The 22,354-nt window shown below is 35.6% G+C and overlaps 1 protein-coding gene across 3 annotated transcripts in view; it reads right to left on the reverse strand.

Annotated features, from left to right (window-relative positions):
* TTN (titin) overlaps positions 1-22,354 on the reverse strand; it is a 241,215-nt gene that overhangs the window by 218,060 nt on the left and 801 nt on the right. For all 3 annotated transcript variants that reach the window (XM_051787289.1, XM_051787288.1, XM_051787287.1), the window contains exons 2-22: positions 20,892-20,995; positions 16,597-16,800; positions 15,617-15,904; positions 14,788-14,876; positions 14,450-14,691; positions 12,466-12,751; positions 12,077-12,229; positions 11,480-11,599; positions 10,313-10,450; positions 9,364-9,501; positions 6,898-7,161; positions 6,665-6,784; positions 5,329-5,577; positions 4,989-5,054; positions 4,260-4,518; positions 3,612-3,672; positions 3,286-3,498; positions 2,392-2,534; positions 1,550-1,752; positions 1,203-1,433; positions 397-641 (exon numbers count right to left, since the gene is read on the reverse strand). In XM_051787289.1, the coding sequence (XP_051643249.1) occupies positions 397-641; positions 1,203-1,433; positions 1,550-1,752; positions 2,392-2,534; positions 3,286-3,498; positions 3,612-3,672; positions 4,260-4,518; positions 4,989-5,054; positions 5,329-5,577; positions 6,665-6,784; positions 6,898-7,161; positions 9,364-9,501; positions 10,313-10,450; positions 11,480-11,599; positions 12,077-12,229; positions 12,466-12,751; positions 14,450-14,691; positions 14,788-14,876; positions 15,617-15,904; positions 16,597-16,800; positions 20,892-20,982 (3,803 nt within the window). In that variant the 5' untranslated portion in view covers positions 20,983-20,995. The remainder of the gene's footprint in view (positions 1-396; positions 642-1,202; positions 1,434-1,549; positions 1,753-2,391; positions 2,535-3,285; positions 3,499-3,611; positions 3,673-4,259; positions 4,519-4,988; positions 5,055-5,328; positions 5,578-6,664; positions 6,785-6,897; positions 7,162-9,363; positions 9,502-10,312; positions 10,451-11,479; positions 11,600-12,076; positions 12,230-12,465; positions 12,752-14,449; positions 14,692-14,787; positions 14,877-15,616; positions 15,905-16,596; positions 16,801-20,891; positions 20,996-22,354) is intronic.

Below are 22,354 nucleotides of genomic sequence, written 5' to 3' on the forward strand. Positions count from 1 at the left end.
GGCAACACTTGATTTTTTTCTGTCATAGAAATACAGCTATTTCAAGGGCAGGAAATAATAGCTGCACACTGCACTAAAACTCCAAGTGCAGAAATGTTTTTTTCCAGAACATTATTACTTCAAGCAATAGATATGGTTATTGGCATTGTAAATCTGATACTGTGGCTGGATATGCATGTGAATGATAGTACTCTGGGAACTGCATTGCTCATTAAGAAGGCAAATCACACAAAGAGTTGGCATGTAAATCAATATAAGTCATGAAAACAGCATTTAGAACTTTTCCAGAAGTATGCAAACTCCAATCACTTAAGCTGTTTAACTGCTGAATAATGAGTTTTTGCTGTCTATCACAGCAAACTGAAGTCTCATGAAATTATATTACTGTGTACCTACCTATATCTTTTCATAACTTCTGGTCCTGGCATATAACCTGGAGTTGCAGTTGGTGCAACTGGCTCAACATACAGTTTTGCTGAGCAAATCGCATTTCCTTTCATATTGCTGGCAAAGACAGTATAAATTCCTTCATCTTCAGGTAAAACAACAGGCAAACGCAGACTGGCACTGCCATCCTGCAGAACTTCCATGTGGTAGCGCTCTCCGTGCCTTATGCGTTTACCATCTTTATACCATGCAACCTGCATGGAAAGAAACAAAGGACTGCTGTGTGAACTCTCCTAAAGAAAAAGATCCAGTAATGACCCATACATACAACATACTACAACTTCTAATTTTTCAGCTGATGCATCATCATAGCCCATGTATACGTGTTAAAACATTAACATTTTTACTTGCAATAGGTAAGAATAAACATGTTTACACAGTAGCCTGAAACATGAGTTTTGGAACTAGAAACAGATATATAACCCATTTTGATGAAGAGCAAAGTGACCTAGACTGGACTGCTACTGTGTTCCCCACATGTCCGGGCTGCCGCAGAGACACTCAGAAGCAAGACCAACTTACTTGGTAAACCTAACCTGACTCTGAACTGGCTAACCAACTTAGCACTATTCTATGAAGGGCAAAAGAAAAAATCAGCTTAATATCAATACAGAAGACTGGATTTCCTTTGAGAGCTGCTGGTTTTTGTGCAGAATGTAGAATGTCTGACAATGAGATGTTTTCCAAGGTATTTTTTCTAAGTATACCACCAGATGATTTTTTAAAAAAATTTAAGTTACACAGATTTGGGGTACCTTTGGCAATGGATATCCAGATGTCTTGCAGTGGAAAGTAACTCCTGTCCCTTCAAAGGTTCTATAATTCTTTAATCTTAAATCAAATCCTGCTTGTATAGCTTCAGATTCAGAAATATCAACCATCATCTCCTCTCCATCTTCTTCGAGTAGTTCATCTAAGGTAGTCTTAATAATTCTGAGTTCAATTTCCTTGATAAGTCTTTCTTCAAAAGAAGAAATATGGAATTCCTATACAGAAAAACAAGACCATTAGTTCTCTGTGTCAGAAACTGACCTTGTAAATAAATTATTTGTATGGTATAACATCAGCATACAAAGTTATTATTATGGAGTGCTGGACATACCTCATCTTCCACAAAAGTTCTGACCACCACTGTATCTTTTGCCATTTTCTTCCTAATTAGAGCTTGTTCTTTTTCATACTCTTTTTCAAAGTCACCATATGAAATAGGTGGGGCTACCTCAGCCACTTTAGGTTCCTGTACATATGCAGTCATCTGAGTTTGATACATCATTTCTTGTGATTTTATATAGGCTTCGTAATCAGCTAAAAATTGAGAACACATTAATTTTGGTAAGTTTTTTGTGGTTTTCTCTGGATGGAACAGTGAAAACAAATACAAACTTGTTTTACTGGTTTTGGTGATTCAGGCAGACTTTCTATCTGTTTAGCTAATAAATACAAATTGCAATACAAGGCAAAGAGTGATGTAATTATATGAGCTTTATAAACAGGTAAAAGTTTTACTGTGCTATTTAGATGTTCTAGTCCTCAAAGTGGACACACCTGTAGAGATGATTTTACTATTTCTTCACCATGATTCTGTCTTCTGCTAACTTCATACATTTTTACAGGGCAACTAAAAGAATATTAGCAACTTTCCCTCTAAGAGTATTACTGGATTAACCTTCTTTCCCCACATCACTCTCTCAATATCTTATGTAGACTGTTATGTTTGTCAACAAAAGAGTTCCAATAGCTACAGATTCTAGCAAAGAATAGTCCTTTAAGAACCTGATGCCAGATACTTGGTCTTGTAGAAACAGAGCCACCAGGTCTCCCTTTATGTTTCTTGAGCTGAATAAACTAAGCTGCCAAGATTTTGCAACATATCTGAAAATCTTTTTCCAATTTTAAAGTTAAGTTTAAGAAGTATTTTTCCCATATCCTTAATCTACAGTGTACCTTCTTCTAGTAAGGAGACCGTTGCAGAAGCTTCTCCATGAGTATTACGAACAACAATAGTGTATTCTCCGGCATCGTCGGCAAAAGTCATGGAAATTTCAAGTTTGCATTCCCCGGTTTCTCTTTTGTGACTCACTTTGTATCTATAGAAAACATAAAAGTAAACAATCTCTATAATTCTGATGAACAGACATTTTAGTGAATTTGCTTTTAGTTATACAGTTAATGAGAATCGCTCCTAACTTGTACAAGACACAAAAAGAGAAAGTTTTGCAGGCAATTCTCACTCAATGAATTTGTAGGACCATATAGGAAAAAAATAACCATACTGAAACTGGAGTACCGGTCTACTTTCATTTTTTTGTCACTAAACAAACAGGATCCAAACACCAGTACTGAAATATCAGAGGTCTAGTTATCAGACAAAATATAATGGTATATGCTGTGTGCACACAGTTTGTCCTAATATGGGTCATTATAGCATGATTATTTCAAGAATGCTACAAATGTAAATTTTTTCTCAGCTAGAAAGTGTGTTGCTTTCCATGGACAAAATTTGCATAGACAAAATGCAAACATTGAATAGACAGAATAAAACAAATGCAAAACTTCTTTCTGATTTATTTATAAGGATATGTAGTATATCTCATTTTATGGTCTTTTGAATTTTTTTAATATTTTAAATATTTTAAACATTTTAAAATTTAGTGGCTTTCTGAAGTCACACATTAAGACATGATCCTTTAATATTTCCATTTAAAAAAACAGAATTTCACAAAAATCAATGATGTTATTTGGCTCAGCATCAGTAAGGAAATCAAAATTACTATAGTATCAATTAAATATTCTTAAAAATCATGTTTAAGCAGTTTTTGTGCATTGTATTCAAAGTACCTGTAGCCAGTCGTTAGAGGAACTCCACCTTTTTTCCAGTAGACATGTGGCTTTGGGTTGCCCCCTACTTGGCATTCAAATATAATGCTCCCACCTTCAATTAATTTATGCACCATGGGTTTTCTTATGAAGAAAGGAGGTATGGGTTCTCCCGATACTTCCTCTGCTGCAGCAGAGACATCTTCCATTACAATGTCCTTTGTCTCCACATAGCTGAAATAAGATTTCAGGGCAGGTAAGTGAGCTGATGTCTGAAGCTCTCATAAACAGAGTGCAAGAATCTAATGACTGCAGTAGGAGCAGTCTGTTTAGGACAGGAACTTTACCGTTTCTCTTCTCTAACAGCCTTCTCAGAAATGGTTTCTCGAGTCTCAGTTTCTTCAGTAACTGCAAGGCAAATATCATATAGTGGATTTTAAAATACTTTAATAAGCCTCAAGCAGTGAGTTTAGTTGACACAAAAATAGTAAATAGTTGTTTGCCTCAGAGGGCTAGGTACTTCCACTGAGGAAGCAGGTTAAGAGTCTCCGTCTGCCCGTAATTGGCCTTTCCCTCATATTCTTACAGTCCTTTTACCTAATAGCCCTGGAATACAACTCAGGGCACATGTTCTGCTTTGGAACTGACAAAATGTCTATGATACATTACAAGTAATATACAGTTAACAAAATTACTAACTTCCTACAGTGACAAAAGGACCTGTCCTCGAGTTGCACCAAGGGAGGTTTAGTTTCAATATTAGGAAACCCTTCACTGAAAGGGTTATCAAGCGTTGGAGCTGGCTACTCAGGGGTCACCTGGGGCTGACTTTTAAATGCCACCTCCACCATGGAGGTATTTAAAAGATGTGTTCTGTGGCACTTAGGGACATGGTTTAGTGGTGGACTTGGCAGTTCCGGGTCAATAGTTGGGTTCAATGATCTTAGGGGTCTTTTTCAACCTAAACAATTCTATGATTCTATAAATATACTTACCTTTCACATGTAAGTGGCAAGATGTGCTGACGCTCCCAGCCTTATTGGTAGCAGTGCAGGTAAATCTTCCACTGTCCTCTGCAAAGGCTTCGCGAATTACAAGGCGAGCAAGTCCTGCTTGAAAAGTGATCTGGAAGTCCATTGAGCTCTCAATCTTGTAGTCTTCTCTGTACCATGTCACGGTAGGCTGAGGATGACCAGATATATGGCACTCCAGAGTGACAGACTCACCTTCAGTCACAGTCTTATTTTTGAGGCCCTGTATGACAAAGAATAGGTATCACAGTCAGTATATATTTTCACTACTAAACAGACACTTAAGTAAGTAAAACCTATTTGAATGGAAAATTTAATATCTACTTCAGAATAGTGTTTTGTTCAACAGCGTATCCAAGAAAAAAAAAAAAAAAGGCATTTCCAAAGGGAAGTATTTGAAACTGGATTTTAGGATCTCTGAACATTACTGTTATTAATAAAATGAATTGGTAGGTTGATGTTTGTGCCGATAGGTCAACCTTCTATGTGACCTAATTGTGAAGATTCACCTCCTTAACAGACATCCGGAAGAGTTTGTGTCAGAGACAAATTATATGACTCAGTAAGTCTAATATAGAGTTAAAAAGATTAAATAAAGCCAACTTTCAATAGTTAGGTTTTCAGAGATGAAAATTAGATTAAAAAGGGTGAAAATGTATTGTAACTCCCCTAATCTACACACAAATTACTTACTGAGACTAAGGTGGGTGGAGTAGCAGGGATTTCTGCAGGCACTGGAACTCTGGCAGTTTCTGTCACCTAGATTGTTTAAAGGATAATTAATAAACACCTAACAAACTCAAAGACATAAACAGCATAAATTAAATAATAAAATAAATCAGATAATGTAAATTATTTGCTTGTCATTGGTAAATATTAGATCCTTAGAAATATTTGTGTATAACAGAAAGATAAAAGCAGAATGTTTTAGAAGTGGAAAATTGCAGTAAGAAAACAACAAAAAAAGTGAAGTTATTCTATATTTTTAAGATGAAAGTTAGTCAAAGTGATAGAAATTCTCTTAATAACATACCTTTGCTTCACTTTCTTTCTGGAACACCAAGTGTTCTTCCCGCACTGCTTCACTTTTAATGCTTGTCTCTTTTTTAGTTTCAACACCCTCTCCAAAGGGAAACTGTGGAGGGGCAACTGGCTCGGCTTTTATCCTGACTTCATGTGGTTTCAGTTGAGGAGGCTTCACAGGCTTGGTGATCTTTTGCACAGCAGAAGTAGCTGATAACTCTTTTTCTAGAGTAGCCATGGCAGATCCAGCTATTGAAACCTAAGGAACAGAAGAGAAAAAATTTCAGCTTTGTTGTTGTTTTGTTTTCAAAGGAGAGAGTATATTTCTTGAGCAGATAGCACATGCAGCAGTTGCTTCTTTAGTTACTTGGGTTTTGACACTGAAAAAACAATATATACAAAAATGAATACTAGTATCACATTGCATCAGTAAAATACCAGCTATGTAATATCCTAGTATTATTTTTGATGTGTCTAACATTCAGATTTTTTTTTTTACTTTAAAATGTGATCTTTAAATGGCTAAGAAGTTCTTAAGTGCAATACAAGAAATGTCCTCTCTATTTCTTCACTTAAGGCCTTAGCTTTCCATTTAATTAGTCTGATACTACAATAAACAATACTACTAATTACATAACTGTTGGTAATTAAAATAACTGAGAAGATTCAAAAATCTTATTATAGGTGAAATAATTTTTTAAAATATACACAAATATTTAAATAAAATATTTTAATAGTTTAGTTATGTTTTAGGAAAAAATAATTTTTAAAATTAAGGTGAAGAGAGAAAGTATGCTTGAATGACAAAATTAATTACCTGGGAAATTCTAATACTATGTGAAGGAGCCAAACAGAATGGTGGAAAGAATAACGTTAAAAAATAGATGGTGTCACATTATGCAGTCTGGATTTTTTCTATTTAAAAAGATAGCTTAGTACATATTAATCTGCAAGGAAGAAAAAAAGCACTCTTTCCAGTCTTCTAGTGAACTGATGCACATAATAAGATTGAAGAGGGACACTTCTGCTCTTTGAAAAACATAATTTGCACAACAAATATCTACAATTTCACTATTTGACAGGAAGTACTGAAGCTGCATTCTCAAACAGATTATAAAATTGGTTAAATAACTAATAATTATAAATTGCATTTTAGCAATTCATCTGTCTGTTTACAGCAGTGTTCTTCATTAGTCAAACAAGCTTACAAAAATAACTGTAGAGAGCATACAGCTCTTCTTGGGAAAGCATCACACTAGAGTGGGAGGAAAAGCCAAATGAAATAGGTCACCTACTGGGTATTGAAAATGAGCATGCTGGTCTTCTTGGATACAACTTTAACTTACCTCATATGTATGATCTGGTTTAGGAACAGCAACTTTGGCAACCGTGAAATGAGGACTTGCTGTGCGGGGTCGTGGTTGTTCAACATGAAATATTTTCTCAGTTTCTGTTGCTCTTTTTATCTACACAAAGCAATGAAAAAAGTTGTTGAAAATGTGATGCTGTTCTCCAAACTGAAACAGATTTCATTGGGACATGGTTTCTGGAAAAGAATATGATGTAAATTGAGTCTAACCTCTTTTGATATGTGAACTTCTTGCTTTTCAGCAGCTGAGATATGTTTCTCAGGAGGAACGTAGACAGTTTTAACTTCTTTAGTGACAATGTGATGTTCTGGTGGGGCCTCAGAAACATGGTCCTCTTTATAGCCATACTCCAAAGTTTTCTGCTTTACATGAGCTTCTTCTGCTTGTTCTGGTTGCCAGGGTGATCGAACGCGTGCCTGATCAACTGCTGCAACGACTGTAGCTACAGCTTCAGCCTTTTTTCCAGCTTCAGTCTATAGATAACATCGGCAGAATTTATACAAATATTCATCATTATTTTGAAAACTTGTATACATGACAAATAGTTAAAATGTTCAGTATATTCCAGACAAGGAGAGAGTGTAGTTATGCAAAAGTAATGATGTAAACCTCAAAAGTATACACCTGTAAATACACTTCAGAATCAGTAGATTCAAATACGTACTTTTTCTCTAAGTGCTCTGCACGTTCAGAATATACCTATGCTTCTCTGTTTATACATATCAATATTTGTCTGCAAGCTCATTTTTAAACTTTATAGTCATATTTGTCACCACTTGTGTAAGAGTATGCAGGTATGTAAATGTGCACATAGTTTTAAAGTATGCTCATCAGCTCCATACAACCATTAGATATAAGGAATGTAAGGAACGTGTCCAGCATCTGATGTGACTGTATTTACTAAGAAATATACCCATAAAAACTTTTTCACGGGGATATTTGTTAATTCAGTGCTAATCTATTTTAAAGGATTTTACAAATGAAGGGAGACAGATTTCTGGTAATTTGGAAATAATGCATTTGTATCAGGACTTCTATGTGTTTCTAATAACTGATAAATATTGTCAGCTTCTATGTTATCAGGGTCCAAACTTCTGCCCTGTCAGCCAATAGTACATAATAGGATGACTACTAGTATTTTTTACCATTATTGTCATAAATGATCTGGATATAGCAAGAGAACACATGAAATGTATGCCTTGTAAATGGGAAAAAACCTAATAGATCATTTCATGCTTACTTTGAAATTGTTATCAACTTAAACTAAACTAACTTAAGTGAGGCCAAAATGTGATTGTTTACAGAGATTGTGTTTACTTATTAAAGTAGTATTTAGGTAACAAGGACCTCTTATTCAGTATCATTGCCAATTTCAAAATAATTGCTTATACTGACTTGCATTTGGCCCTAAATTTACATCATCTAACAAGCAATTGAAATTCCTTAGCAGATTGACTCCTCTGAGTGCATTTTATATGCTATGTTCATTTACTTATATTTTATAAACCTATTTTATGAAGGTGCTACAGTGAAGATACATAGATTTTAAATAAAAGCTGTTGGTAACTATGCTATTCTCCCACATATGAAAGTTCCTGGCTTTATTGTAACAGAAGACTTTTCTACTTTGACAGTCCTACTGGAACAAAGAAGTATCAACAAGTGCCTGATTGTCAGAATTAATAAATTGGGCAGACCTGAATGGACATTAAAGTTTGTATTGTACAAAGAACAATTCAAATCTTAATAGAGAGGGGTTTTTTGTCTGACAACCATAAAGTTACAAGGAATCATCTTGTAGAAATAAGAATTGCAGAGCCAGAAATTTGAACAAGTAAACATTACTTGAATGTCATTGATAGGGAGGAGGCTGTCACAGAGAAATCTGGCTGTAGCCTTAAAGGTGACATTTCCTAACAGGGTGGAATATAAACGTCTTGATCACTAGAAACATAATCATACTGACTCTGTTACTTGACAATCATCACACTTAATGGATATGTTATCAGGAATTATTTTGAGAGCATTCTGTTGTAGCAAAACAGCTCTTAAGAGTGAGGTTTGCAGATAAACCAAATTGTAACAGTGCATTGGTTGTAATTTCTTGCCAGTTCTGGACACTGTGACTGGTGCTTTGGTTTTATCAGTGGCAATTATTTTTGGAACTACGGTAGTTTTCTTAGCCTCCTTTTTAATCTAGTTTTTATAGCAGACAAAAACGTTTCATTTACATATGATCTTGAAAGATATTTGAACAATGAGAAAACATTTTAGAATGGTAACAGGGAAGGAGAATTAAGTGGTTAGATCCTTGTGCATTGCACACATCTCTGTATTATATGTATACTGGTAAGTATTGTTACACCTTGGCACTTATTTGAATAAAAGTAATTATTTAAAAAAAAAAAAAGTTAAAATGCATTTCAGGAATCAGTCAGTCCATTCCAAAAGTCAGTCAGAAAATAATTATGAGCATCCTATTAAGGAAAACAGAAGAGGAAGATAGAGGTGAAATAATTTAGTCTAATTAGCAATAGGTCAAAAAGTTTGTCAGTTGAATAATCGTAAAAAAAAAAGTGAGCTTGAAAAATATAGTTAGTATTTTTTGAGGAAAACATGAGGTTTGTAAAGAAGAAAGGATAAAAACCAGTTATGGTTATAATAGTGCTATTCACCTTTCCACGTGTTATGGTGATTTGTTCTTGTTTGGTAGCAATTCTTTCTTTACTTTTCGATATTGTGACCGGTGGTCTAGGTTTATCAGTGGTAATTACTACCTTAGGTACAGAAGGTTTCATATCTTCCTTTCTTATCTATTTTTTATGGTAAAGAAAAATAATAGTAATCAATTATGCCAGTTGTCAAAATTACACAGCTTTTTGGGAATGCAGGATAAGGTTTCAGAATGCATATCAATAAGATATAAGCATCACTTCAGAATTGGAATAATTCCTTTATAACCAAGTTATAGCCCATCTTATATGCTAGCTGAGAGAAGTGCATTCAAAGCCATTAAAATAGTGCATTCATCTGCACTGTGAATTAGAGAAGAATCTTGCCACTTCCTAGTTAATTGTGATGTATCATTGCTATGTTTTGTAGAAAATGTTTGAATAAAAATTATTATTACTGACTTAACATTTATTCCCATTAGTAGATAGAACTATTTCATCAGTTACTCCAGCAAACAGTGGTTCCACAGTATGGTCTAACAGATGCATTCAGTCCTCACACAAATATGAACTTCATTAAATCAAACTTCACTAAATATCATGTCCTGAAAGATAATCTTTACAATTTATATTCAGAAATCTACCTTCAGAGAAAAAAGAAGTCATTAAGCATCAGATGAAAATCTGTGTACCCTGGTAATAAAAGCCCTAATGCCCAAAGGATCAGAAGGGCAGCTGCACTCCTCTGTAGACAAAGCAGCTATGAGGTCAGTGGAACTGACCTGCAGTTCTGGCCTTATCTCTGGAATAACTTGCTTTATAAAGTTTTTATTTTGTAACCTTCTTTTCATAAAGAAGGACAGCAAAGTTACACAGCACATGTGATGAAGAATGATGTTTTATAAACTTATTAGAGTATCTCAATGAACTAAAGATTATAACATTAATTTACCTTTTCATGAGCTACATGCACCTGCTCATGTGTGGTAGATATTTCTTCTCTAGCTCTTGATATTCTTTCTTGTTCTCTGGCTCTGTCTGTGGCAATTATTACTGTGGGTACCGGAGTTTTCTCTGGTTCTTTTCTCACCTGGACATTTACAAATAAAGAAGTTTAAATGATATATTATTTTAAAATATAAGGTATGTGATTTTCAATGCATTTGGAAAAAAGGATAGAAAAAAGGGAGGAAGAATGTCAAACTCTGTATTTTGAAATCAACTGGTCTGGAGACAACAATAACAACATAAACAGACTTTGTATAAAAGATTTAACATAAAAACAATAAAACATTCCACAAATGCTTGCTTTGATATTGAAAGCAGTAATAAAAATTTGAAAAAATAGCTCAGAGAAAAACTGTCCTGCATTATAATCAGTTTGAGAAAGTGTAGGATATTAAAACCAAGTTTTAGGTAACTTTCACTTTGACAAGAATTCAGATGCCAAATTCAGGTGTAATGCCCAGGTGAATTTCTGTTTCTCAGTGCTTTAAAGATAGGTTACACTTTCTTCCTTACACATTTCAACTACATTGCAAATGTAATCTTCTCTATAAAAGCCAGTCTTCCATTAAATCATATTTTTCTGATAAAATACATGCTAAAATAATCTGAATTCAAACCATTCATCGGTATTTTCAAATTTGATTTTAATGCAGAATGAGTTTTTCCTCCTTTTTCTGACCCACTGTGCTGCCAACAAACAAAGCAGGCTACAAATGGCAAGCTTAGAGACAAAATCAGAAAAAAAAAGCGTAACCAAATTTAAGAACTATTTCCTACATATCAATTCTTTAAGTGATTATGAATACTAGCTAGTAAATTACCGTACAATACGTGAAAAAGAGAGTTTTTCTAAATTAATGTTTTGCGAGTTTATCTATCACGTTCTTAGGTATTAATAGTGGAAGTGAAATAAAAAAGGAAAGACAGTTACCATCAAGGAGAGACAGGAAAATAATAGCAATGCAAACTGGGAGAGCGAACATATATATAAAAGAGAAAAAATAGCATAATGGTATATCATTTGTCTTGTTCATAGGTTTGTCTTGTGTATGAGATATTAGATTTTTGAACAAGGTAGGGTATAACAATCGCTGGTAACATTTGTATTCACCTTTTCATGAGAGATGTGCCTTTGTTCTTGTGAAGTGACAATTCCTTCTCTAGTTCTTGATATCACTGTTTGTTTTGTGGATTTATCACTGGTAACTACTACCGTTGCCTCCTTTTTCATCTGAATTTTTATAGTAACAAACAAAAAACCCAAGCCTTAAAATTCACTTTAACAAATTGACCATCAAAATAAGAGGAGAAGGAAAAATAAGAGAGGAATGCAAGTGAAGGAAAAATACTAAGGGAGAATTATTTTATTCCTGGGGGGGAATTATAAATGAGATATTAGAGAAAAAACTTCATCATTGTAAGAATAATGTTAGCAATGAAAAGGAAGAATACAGGGTCACTTTCATAGAAGGAATTCTTAACCTTAAAAACAGTGTAAGAATAATTAGTTCAATCTTGCTATGATGGAATGCAATGGATAAGTGAACCACGAGCATTTGTTTACATCTAGCTTCTCTGTATGAGTATGCATGCTTTTGCAGTGCACTGGGTAATATCTGGTTAATTCCTCACAGTCAGTCATGCCTTGTTTGCATGTTGGATGAAGGGATAAAAGGGAAATCAGAGAATGTCTGTGCTCTATTTCTACCTGCTCCTGAACAGGTTGAACGTGGACTGCAGTCATTGCTGTCCTTTTAGCAGTTTGCTCTACAACACCTGGAGCTGGTTCTCTCACCATGGCTTGATCCACAGCAGCAACAACCGTCGCAACAGCTGCTGTTTTTTCACTGTCCTTTCTCACCTATATTAGTCACATCAAAAAACATTTTTTCATGTTTTGCATACATTCAGAAGAAGCACAAAACAAGTACAGAGACACATGTTGCAAAGAAGCATTTCTGTATTTGCAGCAGAACTCAACAGCAGATACACAGGTTTTTACACACAGCCTCTCAGATGCCATTTAGCAGAACTATTCAGCAGTAGTGAGACCTCACATAAAGCAAACCCAATGTTTTTTCCAGTAATAGACTTTACCTCTCTAGCACCAGTCACCACCTCTCCAGCAGTAGCACCAGTAACGGTAACTTGTTCTTGGACCCCATATGTCCCCTCCCATCTCTCTTCAGTTATTTGGGTAGTGCTTGTAGATACTCTTGTTTCCTTCATCTGGGCTTCCATGGTTGCAGCATATCCTTCCTGCTTCCAAGGAGGAAGGACTTCAGCCCCAACTGTTGTCACTACATGTGGTTTACGGATTGGAGATGGAGACTTCACTGGTCTGATAGGGGAGGTGGAGATCCTTCCAGCAGGAGAAACCGACCTATTGAAAAAAATCAGAGTATTGATGTAATTAATCCAGTGTCATACAATGACAACTGTATAAAAAAACTTCGGCCTGAACTTGATTTCACTCCATAATTAGGGTACCTTCAGTAATATATAGTTTGATTTTAAAAAATTTTTGAGGTGTTTGACTTGTAAATTACACTAACCTATGTGCCTAACAATATGCCTAATATGTATTTTGTCATACTCATAACTGTAAAATGTCTTTGTAGTATCCTAGTTTCCAAAAAGAAATAAGAGCAAGTGGTAAAGGAAATTTCACTCAAGCACATATATTTAAAATATAAAAATTCATCATGACTTTCCATTTGCTCTATCCTAATTCTCCTAATAGGAATAATATAAAAGGCATACACGCTGTAAGTATTACATATTACATTCGTAGTCCAGTCTCTGTAGAGAGACAAAATGGTTAATGTAACCAAACTGTGGCAAACACATAGAAAAACAACTGTATCTACTACTGTACCACATCTCATTTCCATGTGACATCCATACATGTACTCATACTCTAGGCAAGCTTCTGATCAGTGCCTATCTTTTTCCCCATACTTACATTTATAAATCTCAATCATAATAATTGTTAGCCATTTGGAAAGTGCTAGTTTCTAAATTCTGAAAAATTCAATCCTAATCCTAGAAGACAGTTTTAAAGCATTTTCCAAAATACTTTAATAGGTTTTCTAACTTAGAATTTCTCGGAGTGGAATTTTTTTGTGCTGTATTTCCCAGAGAACGTTAACAAATAGCATCACTAGGGGGCAGCAGCATCATTTACCTTTTTAGATATATTTTCTAATGTGTTGTGTTGTCTAAAAGTGGTCTGACTAGCAAGGGAATACAAACTTCTAGTTCCATATGCTCTCTAGATGGCACTATTTAATCCTTTTTCTGTGTTTGCAGTTAGCTAGGTATTGCTAGTTACTGCCAACCCGTTTCTTCTTGTCCTTTCAAGTTATTCTCAGTGGGGTAAAATTCACCGGTGTGCATAGCTCTGACAACTTAAATGGGGCTCTTCTGGGCACTCAGCTTGGAGATATTCCTTCCATGATGAAGCTGCTTCAGGATACTGCAACTGCAGGATTTCCAAAGCAATCTTCTCTTTACCTGCCTCTCAGCACAGATGTCATGAGGTCTCTGAGACCACTAGCCCTGCTCATCAAACCACTCACTTTCCCTCTCAAGAGGCTCTACACAGCAGAGCTAAACTTCATTTTTCCATAACCACCTTTAGCTTGCCTACCTTCAAAACATTATTTCTACAGTCATTACCAGTACACACAAGGAACATGTGTTCACATTTTTTTCCATATCCTTTCATTATGTTTGTCACTCATCAATGCCATTGCTCTTTTCTCTGTTCATCTAAAATAATCAAGGGCCAACTGCCATACTGTTTTCTTGCCTTTCATCATGATCTTGGAGCTTTGAGTGCTACTTTGGCTCTATACAAGGCAATCAAAAGGGATTTTCTTTCACACTGGACAGAAAGTGTACATAGGAGGCACAGACTTCTGACAGTAGTGGCAAGTATAGCACATTATAACTAGCCACCAAAATAAACTCAGTAAGTAATAAGTGCCATTTTATACCATGCTCTCATGCTACAGCATTACTGCTATACGTGGAAGTGATTCAAAAACAATATTGTTTGAAACAATGGTAGTTTTACCTTACTGGTGAGGGTGTTGGTGCTCTGACATGTCTTACAGGTGATGGTGATTGTCTAACAGGAGATGGTGATTGCTGTCGTGCCATTTGTGCTTTTGCAGCAGTTGGTGGGGTTGGTGATTTTGATGTAGGTCTAGGAGGCATTCGTGGAGGTGCTTTGTGTGGGAGCTGTTGGGCGGCTGCACCTTCTATAATCATTTCAACACTTGTAAGTGATCTGGCATCAAAGTGGGCTTCAGTCTTCTACAATGAAAAACAAGAGAAAAATACTAGGGTGAGATACTGTAGAAGTAATCATCCACATTTTAACCTTACCTGCTTTTTTTTTGGAAATTATACCTTTTCAATTCTGGCTTGTCTTGTTTGTGAAATCTGAGCAGTCGAAACAATTGTCTTTGTCTTTTTAGCAGGAACGGCTTCTTCTTCACCTTTTGGGAGAGAAAACGTGGTCAGGAGAACTTCATATGCCAACAATCAATAAACAGTTGCAGAAATGAATGAAAGGTCAATTCCAACTATATAAAAAATTATATAAACAACAGAAAAGTAATTAAGCAACTATCTTTTTTTCTGCAATATCTATAGACCAATAATTGTGAAAATAGTTGAAACAATATTACTGCACTACTAAGTCATTAGAAAAAAAACACAAAAAAACCAAACCAGAACACATTTATTGTTGATTCTTCATATCAGTCCTAGATCTGAAATGATTACAGAGTCTGGAAGCCTGAATGAGGTGAAATCCAAGCAAGAGTACTCTGGGTAGCATGACTCACAGCTACAATTCTCTAGCTAAGAACTGTCTTCATCCTCGCCTCCCTCATTTACAACACCTTGTACAGTTATGCAGTCTAATATATTTATTCTATCAAAGCCAGCTATCAAATACAAAACGAGAAAAACGCAAAGTATCCCACACTTTTATCTATCTATTGTATCTTGCATTTAAAGAAGACCCATTCTGGAGAAAAGGTCCTTTTAAATCTCAGAAAAAAACCTTTGGCAAATTTCATCAAAGACACTGCTTTTTTCACAGCAAGTTAATAACTCCTTAGAAAGAAGTTATAAATTAACTTATTGATATCACATCGATGAAGTGCTGCGTATTGAACCACTGCAATGAATGGTCTCCTATTTTCATGGCTTGCAACTTCAATTCTGTTACCTTGAATTAGAAGTTCAGCTGTTGAAGTAGCACGTCCCATACTATTTGTGGCATTTACTGAATAGGTGCCGGAGTCTTCAGGGTATGCTTCTGCAATTATTAAGCTGTAAAGGTCTCCTTCTTGTAAAATTTTAAAATCGGGGGAGCTTTTGATTTCTACTCCATCCCGATAGAACTTCACCACAGGTGTAGGGATTCCAGTCACTCTTACATCAAGTCGAACTTGACTTCCCTGCCTTGCAGTCATGCTCTGTAGTCGTTGTGAGAAGTTTGGTGGTGCTGTTCCAGCTGCATTTTTATTGAAGAAGTAAATAGAAAAACAATAGTGTTTGTTAAAAAGAACTGTAAGGACTAGATATTTTCATTACTAGACGTGCACAAGGTCTGTTTTTCTTTCACATGCTACTGACAGATGATAGAAACTTCTGAAACATTCAAAACATTAGGAGTTGATTAACTTTTTTCTTGCATTTAAAATTACTGATATTTTTGATTATGCCCATAATTGCAAATGTTTCTAGAATTACTGATACACTGATTATAACCATAGGCATTAAGCACAGACTCTGGAGTATGGCCCTTTATGTGAGTTAAATATCATTTATTTCATTAAATATCATTAGGGTCTCCATCCTGAAGAACTTTATCCTTTCTTTTATGAGTAGTTTGAATATACCCAGTGTGACAGATCACAAGTGGAGGTATAGAGGGCTCAGCCAGAAGCTTGCAATTGTGAATAGGAGTTTACAAGATCAGGATTAAACTTTATACAGCTAAAGTATACAGGACACCATTAGACATTCCTGGTGAGAACATATGCTGAATTCTAGACTGCTTTAGGAAAAGGAGAGTGGTTTGCTATATTTTGCTGACCATATATTTCAAATCTGAACTTTTTTCATTATCTGTGAGTCTTCTGCTATCACTCTCTTTCTCACATTGCTATCAGACAGAGGAGCATTTCTTTAGCTGCATTATACCTGTGACAAGCAGCTCAGCAGTACTAGTTGCTTGCCCAGATCCATTGGTGGCTTGTACGGTGTATCTTCCACTGTTTGCTTCTGTCACGGTGGGGATCACCAGTTTAGCGCGGCCATCACTAAACGAGATCTGCACACCGGGCAGAGTTTCAGCAGAGAGAACCTGGCCATCCCGATACCAGTTCACCTCAGGAACTGGGAAACCTAAAGAAAAAGGAAGACAAACGGAGACTAAGATGCTATGAAATGCCAGATATAAAAAATTACCATGATATGCACTTGTGTATTCATGGTTATAGTGGAGGATAATGGCATAGGCCCTGATATATGGTTATATGTCCAGTGACACAGTGGCAAAGGAATTGTAGAAAGGTCCTTAAAATGCACAGAGCAATAGGGCAGCTGCACAAGCTCCTGCATTTAGGAAATCACTTGAATAATGAGGGGACTGTAGCATTTGGCAATCCTGCTCAGGAATAGAAGTTCATCATAATCATGAGAGGGATGGATTAAAGCACGTGAGGTATTTTTAAAATTTATTTGCTAGTATCTAAGAAGGACTGCTTATTGATAACAAATTTATCCTGTCCAATAATTTGGAGACAATGTAAAAATCAGTACTTCCAACCAAGTTAAGTATTTTTCTAACACTATATGGTTTTAGAAAAATGAAGTGACAGAAAAAGTGACTGCTGTAGACATTAAAATCAGGTGCTATCCAAGTTTTGGGGTTTTTGATTCCTTTTTCTCAAATTTTTTGAGTTTGATGACAGCAGTCATCTGGAACCTGCTGATCTTTTCAAATATATTGATCTTGTTCAAATATATTATTCTTTTGTTATCAGGGTCATGAGCAAGACTCTTCTGGTCAGAAAAAACTAATAGTGATTTTAGATTCCCAGTGGAAATTCTTTTCACAGTTTTCTACTCAGCCAAATTTATTGAGCAACTGAAATCCATTTGATGAATAAATAAAATTTTTATATGAGCCATGTAAGCAGAACAGCTAATTTAAAGAGCTAGTTCCAGTTCAAAGTCCTTTTTGTAGTCCTAGAACACCACTTCTCCAAAAATTAAAATTCCTGCAAATTCACTTCATGTATTTCTCCACTCAGCCCAAATCACCAACTGAACTGCACTAGGGCTCAGGAATGAAATCTGAGACTATATTTACAATTTTCCCAGTTCTATTCCATGGTTTGGAAAACCCCAGGGCCACAGAATTCTGCTTCCTTTCTAGTGTATCCCTCCTATAAACCAAGTAAATCATTAGGGATTTTAATGTGCCAGGAAAATGACATAAGACAAACTCTCACACACAGAGACTGTGGACAGTTTTAGAGAGGATTAGAAACCAAAAACTAAAAGTACTTCTAAGCATTATTAATTTCATAGATGGACGTTATAAAACAGCCCTGATGGGAACATATAATTCAATTTTGTACTACTAGTGTAGGACAACTTGGGTATTATCACCATAAACACTGAGTATTCAGCAGATCCCAGTTATTCCATTCAGATCTATGTGTCTTCAACATTTTGTGAAAATCAGTTTAAAAACATTTTAAGGTAGGCAACCAAAAACATGTCCTCTATAGAGAATTTCTTGTAACATCAAAATGTTTTATCTTCTTGGGGCAGCATTATATGATTAGCAAACATGGGAGTTTATGTGGGACATTGAAAAGGTCTGCATTCTAGAAATGGAGTATATTTTGATGCCTCAAACTGCTATATCCAAGGGATCCAAAGTTAGAAGCCATTTTGAAAATCTAAGCCCAAATTTGTAATTAAAAAAACTCAACTCCACAAATTTACTAGCACTCTGCTATCCCATGCCACCAAACTAGGCACTAAAGGGTAAGATCTACCTCAGATTATAGATATTTTTACCTGGTCTATACAGAATAGGGATTTGCTTCTACATGTGCCAAATGACACTATGATTTGACTATTAATTATCAGGACAATCTTTTTCATTTTGTTCATTTTTCATTCAATTGTCCTTGAGGTTTTTTGAGCTTTAATGCCAAAAAGAAGAAAATCAACCCAAAGTGCCTCAAATCCACTACTAAAGTAATTGAATTCAATGAGACTCTTCTGACAATGATGTGAGAGGAACTGCCAATTTATGTGCTGTGTTCAATCTATGTGCTTGTGTTCAATCTATGTGCTGCTTTCAACAATAAGCAGAGTTTAAAGGTTGTCTTGCACTGGGTAATACCTGAAAATATAAGTTCAAAGAAAGGTAAGCAGGGTACAGGTTTCTTTATGAAAAAAATCAAACCTGATCAGTGCTGTGGAGACATGAGGATGTGCACAGTTCTAATGCTGGCAGAACTTCTGACTTCCTTGTCTCATGACCCCTCAGCCACTGCTGACCCAGCAGGACTCCCACTGCTCTGGCATTTACTGCTTTTAATGACAGGGTTTGTGCGTTCTGTGCTTTCTGAGATTTCTGTTACGTGTTGGGTATTTTTGTCTGGTATCAAACCTTTGTAATGTGGCACTTAATTTACAGTCTAATATAACAGTAAAATTCATTTGTTCTAGTTTACACACAGCAAAATTGCATCTCAGGTGGTCGCTAAGCCCTTCTGGATACCCTTAGATTAACTGAACTCTTCACATTTGAATTGTAGCTCTGTATTAATACTTGACTTGTATATAAAAAGCCAGTGTTATCAGAGATAAAAAGAAATTCTTCATTTCAAATTCACAATATTTCATTATGGATAGGAAGGGCAGAATAAAGCTGTGTAGTCCTTTATGCAATTAGTTCAAGAAATAAAACTCTCCTATTTGTAACGCCTTAGAAAAATGAAATGGCAAGCCACTGTTTCATCTTTCAACATTGGTGGATGCTTTTGGGGCAGGAAAGATATACCAGAATCTCACAATGTGAACAAAAGCTAACAAGAGATTGACTTGCAAGATATTTGAAACTAACATCCAATATGGCATATTATTAGAAAAACTGATGTAGCTTCACTTAGTAAGAAATCAAGTTCCCCTCCCAAGTATTCCATGATATCACACAAATGAAAATAGCCAATATCATACACTGAGTCATATTAACATCCTATCTTGTTCTGATGATATATTTACATATATGTAATAATTATAAGTATTGTAATCAACCATGGAAAAAACTTTTCACAGAAAATTTTCAGTGTACAGGCAAGAAGAGAAGATCAGGGCAATTAACTGAAGATCAAGGGCCAAAGAACAGAATATGGCATGAAAAAATATCATGGATGTAGACTACATGACATGTGGGCCAGTGTTATCCAAAGGGACCAGGGGATGAACCACAGTGGATTATAGATGTCAGAGATCTTTATAGTTGGACAGATCATGTGTTTGCACCTGTCACAGAGCATCTGAGTAGTATTTTATGGTATGTGGATCATCACATTGCTAATGCCTGTAAGACAATATAATTCCATCAGCAGAGAACACATGTCATTTCTCCTTAGTCACTGCCGAGGTCAGAGACACTCTTAGAACAGGGTGTTGGTTATCTGGTAACGTTATCTCAGGAGTTTGCATGGGGTTTTGCACAAGATAGGGTGTTTGAATACCATGTAGACTGGAGAAATGAAGTATCCTTTAAATTATATGGAATCTGGCATCTTCAACTCACATCAACATCTTAAATTATATTAATCCAGCCTTGAGCTACCATCATGACCACCATACAAATCTATTATCTAGCATACTAGGGTTTTCTACCCTTTTCAGTCACCAGGTGGACCTAGATTTTGTGCTTTTAACCCTGTTGATGGAACTCTGGAATTAAGTAAACTTAAGGACACAGGAGGGAGAAATACAGCTTAGCTAGAGTAAGAGTAAGGCTTAGCACAAGCCTTGTCCTTTGCACCTTCACTCCTCATTCTGTCCAATCATCATTCAAACAAGATTATTCTCTCTATACCTGTATAAAGTTCCCTTATTAGCAGAGTATGTATCCTTATGTGTATATTTTAAAGGTATTTACCCCAGTTTTGCTGGTTCTGACATATATGAGAATTAGACACCAGTGGCATGGCAGGATGACTGCCTACTGCTTGGTCAGTAACTTTATGCAGCCTGTTCGTAGATATTTGACAGCACCTCACAGTGCTGATCAGTACTGTATAACATAGATATATATCCATATTGCAGTAGTCATCTTTACCCATTCAGATCAGATTATGATCTATAGAAAGTGTTATCATTTTTCTAAGTATAAACATTAGGAAAAAATAGTAATAAAAAGTAATAAATCTTGGAAGAATGAAGCAAAACCTTACCACTAATATGAGCCTCAAAGGTTGCGGCACTACCCTCCAGTGCCACAACACTTTGTAATGGCTGCGTAAATGTTGGTGCTTTTGTCGTCATCTTTACAGGCACTCTGTAAAGCAAGCAAAAAAACCCCATCATTAGAGATAAATAGTGACAATGTTATTATACGCACTCCTTTCTTGCTAGATTTTAAGAGTATTTGTAATTATTTTCAGAACAATTTACTCTAGTAAGTTTTAAATCAGAATGACCTGGTGAAATGTGAAGAGTGTAGGTTTTGACAAAGTTGTATGGCAAATTATTCTTAGAGAATGCTTGGCTGAGTTGGATGTGAAACCATTATCTTTAGTGGAGCTGTGCTTTGGCATTGCAAGTGTGCAGCAGAAGACAAAATTCTGCTTGACTCACTGCATGACCTTCCACAGGTCATCCAGCCTCTATTCATCTATTAACTTTTTTATCTGAAGAGAAAATAATTTCCATGTATAATTTTTTAAGATGTTTTGTTGGTGCAAAGCATTTGCATTCTCCAATAAGAATATATCTAGGTCACTAAGCAGCAACTGAAAGAATGTGAAGGTCTTCAATGTACTTGGCTCAAAATAATGATCAAAATGACAGAAGACAATTTTAAAAGCAGTCTGTAAGTAGTGAATAATTTCTTTTCACAGAAGCATATTGACATTAAAGATGCAGATAAAATTCTAGTCTTTCTTAGAGAGTATTTCAGTGGAATTTTGAATATGGGAAGACAGCAACCTCCGAAATGTGAGCTAGGATATAAGGTAGCCACTGACACTGATGGCTTGAACAACTGCAGAGCCATGTGAAATCTGAAAGAAAGTTTGCTTTCTCTTGCTATGCCAAAAGATCCTACTTTGAAATAGCACACTACACTAGAAAAGCTTCTGTGTCAGTGTTTTATATTTGCCTGAACGTATTTATTTACTGATGTAAAATCGTGTGGTTATTAAAAATGTAGCTAGTATCTTTTTAATAGTATTATACATCTATTAAAGTTACAATGTTTCTCATAATGAAATTCCCCTGAGAGCAGATCAAGTCTTAATAAACAAGAGTTAACCCCACAATTTTTTCAAGCCAATCTTGCTCACATATTTACTTCAGTTTACTTTGGCTTTTGTGCCAGATTTTGTGACAACCCCAAGCTTAACTCAAAAATGAGAAAGCAAAGTTTCTTTCACTCTGAGCCAAATTTATTTTACCTTTCATAGGGGTAAAAATTCTTCATTACATGAATGCCTTCATAGAAGTCAGGGCCTGATGCGTACATACAGTAAGTGCATAAGGGCAGAACTGGATAATGTACCGAGATTTTCAGCTCAAGTTATGACTATGTTTTGAAGCTCAGCTAAAATATATGGAAACATTATGAAAGCTTGTATATATATGTAGTTTCCTTACTTCAGAATAGATCAGAAATAATTCAATTAAGTAAAACTGTCAC

This window comes from Manacus candei, unplaced genomic scaffold, assembly GCF_025592945.1.
Source record: "Manacus candei isolate 608988 ecotype Guabito, Panama unplaced genomic scaffold, ASM2559294v1 h1tg000023l, whole genome shotgun sequence".
NCBI lineage: Eukaryota > Metazoa > Chordata > Aves > Passeriformes > Pipridae > Manacus > Manacus candei.